The sequence below is a fragment of the Echinococcus granulosus genome (assembly GCF_000524195.1).
Source record: "Echinococcus granulosus chromosome Unknown EG_S00275, whole genome shotgun sequence".
NCBI lineage: Eukaryota > Metazoa > Platyhelminthes > Cestoda > Cyclophyllidea > Taeniidae > Echinococcus > Echinococcus granulosus.
In genome coordinates, this window is record NW_020170655.1 from 15,954 (window position 1) to 22,588 (window position 6,635).

Genomic DNA, 6,635 nt, shown 5'->3' on the forward strand with positions numbered 1-6,635 from the left:
CTCTGGAATCCCCGCATTTGCTGCACGATGACTGTTTCTTATCTTCTGCTGAATATAATGCTGCAGAAGCGAAGCTTGAACCCGTAGAATTTACGGATGAAGGTGATAGGAGAGAATTGAGATCATTTAGTATCTGACATTAGTGTACACCTCTCGTTCAAATCTTCTGACACACCCTTGAATTTCTGCTGTTCTCTCCTAACGAAATTTGTGGTCATTGGACAGGAGGACTTTAATCGTTAGGATTCGCTTTTGACCTAACAAAAGACATTTTGCATTATAAAAGGAGAGGCGATGCCCTTAATTTTGGCAAAATAATATGTGGTAACTAACCAATAGTTAAAGCATTTTGTGGTAAAGAGAATTGGCAAAAACATGAAACAAAATGTGGACGTGCCTTAAGTAACGAAGTACTATTTCACTTTATTTATTTAAATGCGTTTATTAAAAGTATCCAAAAATCAGACTCAATTAACACTTCTAATTCAAGTATTATTTATTTGCCAGTCGTTTATATTTCCTTCTGTCGTATTTTCCCTCTCAAAAAGCTGGGCGGTCGTACACATCCTGCAAAAGGTGAAGAATTGTGATCGCGGCCCAAACTACTCATCTTTAGACGAAAGCTATCGTCCCAACAGCATGATCAGCGAAAACACCACTGCATTTCCTATTCGACAGCATCGTGTAGTCAGTCTGGTTAGATGGAAGCAAGAACATGTAAAGCAAGTAGACAGGCCTAGGCACACACAATTTGCGAGTAAATAAGTCTACTCTGCTGATTGTGCCAGATTCACTGATCCACAAATGCATTATTGACATTTAGATTACCGTTATTTGGCGGGAAATCTGCCACTTCTTGTTTGACGCAGGGTAATTCAAAGTGCAAATCTTTTCAATAAAAAGCATTATCGTACACAACGATTATAGGCAGACAGAAAAAGCATATAAACGCATACGTGAGTGAAAGGATATGAAGGGGGGAGATAGACATCAATTTTTTGCGTCATAGATAGATACAGGCTAAATATTTAGAACTAATGTGCTAAAACTTAAACAATACGCAAGTAAATTAATTTTACTGATTTACAATACATCGGATTTTACTCGAATATTTAACTGTAGTACCCGCAATTCGTACAGGTGTTGCATTATCAAAATTGTAAAAGTGGCTTTCAGAACATTTTTTTACAATTACTTAAATTTTTTGGCATGTTTCTGGTTGTTTGACTACAATATTAAGTTTTATCCAAGTGCCACCGCGCATTGGGTAAAGTTTCGTTCCAATAGGTACGGTTTGAACTTCTGGTGTGCAGCAAGGGTTTTTTTATCAAATTCGTTATTTGAAGGATGCAGGCAATTGACAAGTATTGATTGTGTTATTTACCATTTCTTTTAACCATAATGGTCTGCACATAAGGAATATGGTGTTTCCACGGGTTAAAAGTCGTGTTCTGCATTTGACGAATATATCTGTGTTGAACGTGGGGAATCACCGAATGTGATCAGTTGCCATGAATTTTCGCTGATCGCATTCGACTCTCCGCTGTTAGAAGTGGGATCTTTTAGCAATTTCGTTAAGCTTGTCGACGAAGTCTGTTCTAAAGCGCAGTCTTCGTTAATTGGACTTGGCAGAGAAGAGGATCTTCTAACTTTCGAAGAACCTTTGGAAGAGGGAGAATGTGGATCGTCTGTCTGTATCGAGTAATTGCTGTTATGTTATGTTGGATAGTATTGATACGTAGATATGGTTTTGAGTGATAGGGGATGCGTAATCGACTTCCTTACTAGTATATGTGGACGATCACTTACGAATGCTTGATATGGCATCACTTCACTCGTCGTTTGTATAGGCAACACGTGGGGTATATTGATGATAATTTATCTTTAGGGATGGAAAGGTAATTTGTGGAAAATAAAAGAGGCAATGGAACGAGCCCGATAACCTTCATCCTGGTGCTCATTGGATCTTTAGCTAAGGCTTCCTCTACCAAGAATATTATGCGGTGAGTCGCCGAGATTGCACTCGTAGCTGTTTGAGACTCGGCTTGCAATCCTTTTCTACCCCTTGAGAAGCAACTTGGCTGCAGAACTTCATGCTTTCATTTATCTGCCAACATAACGGTCAAATCCTTCATTTATCCATGCAGAAAATGATTGCAATGGGCGAGGCAGGACGTATAGCTTGTCTGGCTACAGAGAAGATAGCAGCTTAAAAAATGTAAAAAAGGATGGAGAGACGTCTGTTTCTAAAGCTGATGCGTCTTCATTGTAGTTAATAGCTTTTATAAAATAATAATCCATACACCGCCTCTACCACTCACACATCTACGAAGCAAAACATGTCTTTGTTGATCATTCCTGTTAAGGGTTTGAAGCACTTCAAAAAAAATAATATTTGCTGATTTCGAGTTGTGCCTAATGCATATACAATCTGAAGTGTTCATCAGAAAAGTTTCTCCTTGTGTAAAAACGGTAAGAACTTTCGAGTAGTCTCTAGAACGTTTTTTCGCACAAACTAGCCCCAGTTCACACCATCCACTTCTTTGTGGCCAAGTTCATTAATCAAAAAGCTCCAAATCAGCAAACCAATTGCGTTTCCATATCAGAATAATATTTATAATTCCCAAAGTGGCAATCCATTACACTAATCCCAGTACCCAGAAGTGGTGTCCGAAGTGGCTCCGAAAGAACAACTTGGAATTCCTAAATAAGTAATAAGGTAAATTCACCATGCATTTGACAACAAATCACCCGCATTTAATATTAGGTTGTGTGGATGAGCAACGGAATGATTGCAGGTGTTGGGATTCATAGACTAGCTAGCCTTAACGTTATACTGTCAATGCCACCAGCTAAATTCTTCCACTTGGTTTGGTGATTGAACTATGGAATTTTAGGTAGTGAGATACCATTATTTGCGATTCCTTTGCAAATGTCGGCTTCTGTCGGTAGTTTTTCATTAGAACAAAATAGATTTACAAATATGCTTATTTTTTTGCTCTTTTAAGAGAAGACGCATAAAAGTCTTCTCTGCAGGTGATAATCAACTCTTTATTGATGACAATACCTACTCCAGATCTAACTACGCACGGAAGCGAAGCAGGAGCTGCTATTCTAAGAATAATGAATTTTTATGGCTCCCTAAGGGGTCTTTATGAACTGGCACAAAAGCCTTTGGCGCCTAAATTGAGGTATGTAATGAACCCTAGAGGAATAAGGTTTAAGAAGACTGAAAATAAAAAATGGAACGCTGACCTCATAATTCAGTTGTTCCTCCGTTACAGGCTCACTGATGAGTTTGCACCTTAACTGATAGCACATTACATTCCAACTAAAACCCTTTTTTAGGAACAAGCCATTGCAATCCCATTTTATTGTATCAGCCTTCAAAACGTTAATTTGATAAAGCTCAGCCGTGCACTCTTGTACTTCACCTTTTGCTGCCTTCATATCCTGTCGAGATGCAGGCTAAGCTTGGTATGGCGGTACTGAACCCACATTCACCCAGGAATAGTCACCTGTTAATAAATAAATTTTACTCATTGCTGCTCCGCATGGAGGCATCAAAGATTAGCACCCTGTTGGACTATAGTAGGGTAAATGAATGAGCTCAGTCATTTTCCATGATTCCGGCAAAAAAAGTCCTGCACAGTCAAATCTACCGCAATGTACATATACAGGCATATTAAGTCTAGCTTAAAAGTTGAGGGGAACTAGTCATATGTACCAAAAGTGAAAAACGCCATTAGCTGGCAAAAGGAACAACGTTTGAGATTACGTGCGAAGTGTCATACAACTGAGGCAGAAAGAATTGTGGATGTAAACCAAACAAGCTTAAATTCTGCCAAGAAATATAATCAGATTTTACTTGATCGGCTGAAATTCTACGTGATTCCCTATTCATATTCTTTTACCTAATGAAAATGACATGAAATAACGTATATGTACTGATGAGGATTAAGGAATCCAACTATCAGGTAAGCAGGCAGAATGAGACAGACACAATAGCAGCTTATTAAACGCGTAAACAGATAATACAGGCAAATTTGTTCCTTGTTATAGACTATGTAAGGATTAGAACTTAGAAATGTCGTCTACCACTGCTAGACCGAGTCCAAAGCAATTAGATCCCTGTTTCTAACGAGGCAGTTGATGCTAAAGCCCTTTACTATACTGCCTATTGCCTTAATGATGCACTGTCATGATAGAGCACTGCCTGAATGTAGATAACTAGTGAGAATGATACATAAACATGAAGATAATTTGGGGCTAACTTTGTAAAGAGAGATTGCCTTAATTAATAATCATGCAAACACACAAACGTACCTATCATTCACCCGATTGTGGTGAGCAGCAATGGGTGTTTTTGAGATTAGGTGTTCCTGCCGAAAGTCAGTTGTAAGGATATCCGTAAGGCAGGCAAATGCCAGTGCCTTAAATTTCTAGATATTATGTCTGTTGATTTATATAGTTTCGTACCTGACCTTAAAAAAGGAATAGTCAGTGCGATGAAAATGGATTCTAAAAGTTGGTGCGCACAATAATCAAAATAGTTAATCTATGTCATGACTTTGAGTCCGCGTGACATGAGGGCACCAGCACAGTCGACCAAGCACATGGCTTCACATATTGCTACCTGTGTTTACGCTCACTCACAGTTACCAGCTTCAACGCATACGGGCTTGTCCAACACCCGAATCCCCTTTCCTATGCGGTCTACTTGCTTTAGGTGATACTGACTTGTGTGCCGAGTTGTGTCGCCTTTTATGCAGTACTCACCACCTCCATTTGTTCCACGTGATGCACGTGCTACTGTACCTTTAGCTAAGCATTCGTACTTGCCGTCCTCCATCATCACTCTCGTGATTTGCGCATCATGATGTGGATAGAGCCGAAGAGACGATGCAAACGCCAAGGCGGATGTCATTGTCAGCGTCAACAATCGCAATGAATTAACTGCTATTTCCACCGGTGACGATAGCTTGCAGTAATGCATGGGTCAAACCGCTCATTGCACTACATAAAAATCGTATTTGTTTTCAAAATAACCTACTGTTGCGATAATTGTATCCACCCATCTCATAACTGGAGTAAAAATCTAATTAGCCAGTATAACTTTATCATGCAAGTGTAAACTTAAGTTCACATTTGAGGCATTTTTTGAGCCATGAGTTGAAATACTGGTACCACTTCTCTGATGTGCCCCAGTATGCCTGCGGTGGGGGGAGCAATAAATGCACGTACATGACTACGACATGATGAGTCGCACGAATCCAGGTGCAAATCTATTAAAATTAATTCTGGAGGAATATGATTTTCTATCAGCTATTCGTAAACTTCTCATGGATATCCTGCTATACGCTTTGGGAAGTGCTTGCATTTATCACCCCCTGTTGTGCAAAAGCAGAAAGTTAAGCAAATGCATATTCCTAATTCTTATGCGTGGTCGTGTTGCCACAGCCAAACTCACTATTCCTCTTCATGCTTGCAAACAAATCAAGTGGTTTTATGACGAGTGCTAGGGATTTCACTTACCTTGGCGGTCTCAATGAGCCGCGTCGATCCTGCACAAAGACCATACTGCCTTCAAAATGCGCTTCAACATCACATTCGATGTTAATCATTTCGTTATTTAACGACAATGTAATTGTCAAGGTGATATTTTTTTGACTTGACCAACGCTAACACAATATATTGCATATGTATCGATATACTGCTAGTATACTACTGAATAAATAGTGGAATAACAGAATACTAATAAATTATGAATTTTTTTGAGTTGATATGCCATTGTCTAGGCGCCCCATCAGATGGATCGGCGATCGCAGTGATAGTCTAGACTGCCGCTCAATTCACATTTCCTAAATGCACCTGTTGGAATCTTTTAATCGGTTTTCCTGTTTTATTGAAGCTTCCTGCGACTGTCTGCTTAATATTTACGGTTCCTGAATTATGCGACGGAATCTTGGCAACCAGCATAATCTACTGCTCTGATCTTCAGCATGTGGCAAGTAAGGCTGCCTTTGACTTGATCATTTCAAATACATCTTGCAAGTATCCACAACCGTATTTGGATGATGCAAAGAGAATTGCTTTCTGAAAGAAAATTATCATGTTTATCACTTTAGAAGTCTATTACTAGACTGGTATTGTTTCTTAAAACATGTTTATTGGTGCACCATTGGTGCATGGATGTATCAATGTTCCATAGCACTCACCTTATTCGGTGTAGCCCAACACCCAGCTCACTCACTGAATGCACTTTCCTCAACTGTGTCATCTTGAGCACAGACGTCTTTGTGTAGTTGACACCATTCACTCCCGTGTATCATGATACGATCAACAGGGATACGACACAATAAATGTTGTGCTTCATCGCATATTGACACAATAACTTTGTGATCATTTTGATGATACAGCCAAGTGAATTTGCGTGTCCATTGCAATTGTGGTAAAAATGGAATTGATAGAGGGGATGGACGTATGAGCAAATAATCTGTCGGCAGCTTCACCGGTGCCCGACAAATTAGTGCTTTCGTTTAATTTGTGTAAGTATGCTGGGAAATTTGATCTTCCCAAGTTTAAAGGCAAGGGGATGGAAATTCCAATTTCTTTTAATTAAAGCACACATTTTC

The 6,635-nt window shown here is 39.3% G+C and overlaps 3 protein-coding genes across 3 annotated transcripts in view; 1 reads left to right on the plus strand and 2 right to left on the minus strand. All coding sequences in view use genetic code 11, as the record gives it.

Annotated features, from left to right (window-relative positions):
• EGR_10813 (hypothetical protein) overlaps positions 1–2,648 on the plus strand; it is a gene marked incomplete at both ends in the record, with an annotated part of 3,411 nt that extends 763 nt beyond the window's left edge. Inside the window, 4 exons of the mRNA XM_024500062.1 lie at positions 340–576; positions 2,148–2,268; positions 2,376–2,472; positions 2,526–2,648. Coding sequence (XP_024345521.1) covers positions 340–576; positions 2,148–2,268; positions 2,376–2,472; positions 2,526–2,648 — 578 coding nt within the window. The remainder of the gene's footprint in view (positions 1–339; positions 577–2,147; positions 2,269–2,375; positions 2,473–2,525) is intronic.
• A 235-nt stretch (positions 2,649–2,883) lies between these two features.
• EGR_10814 (hypothetical protein) lies at positions 2,884–4,855 on the minus strand (the record flags this gene model as incomplete). The annotated part of the gene is made up of 3 exons (XM_024500063.1): positions 2,884–3,000; positions 3,779–3,907; positions 4,721–4,855. 3 exons carry the CDS (start codon positions 4,853–4,855, stop codon positions 2,884–2,886), a joined length of 381 nt encoding a protein of 126 aa, XP_024345522.1.
• Positions 4,856–4,952: 97 nt separating this feature from the next.
• On the minus strand, positions 4,953–5,624 carry EGR_10815 (hypothetical protein; the record flags this gene model as incomplete). The annotated part of the gene is made up of 2 exons (XM_024500064.1): positions 4,953–5,016; positions 5,536–5,624. 2 exons carry the CDS (start codon positions 5,622–5,624, stop codon positions 4,953–4,955), a joined length of 153 nt encoding a protein of 50 aa, XP_024345523.1.
• Positions 5,625–6,635: the final 1,011 nt, after the last annotated feature.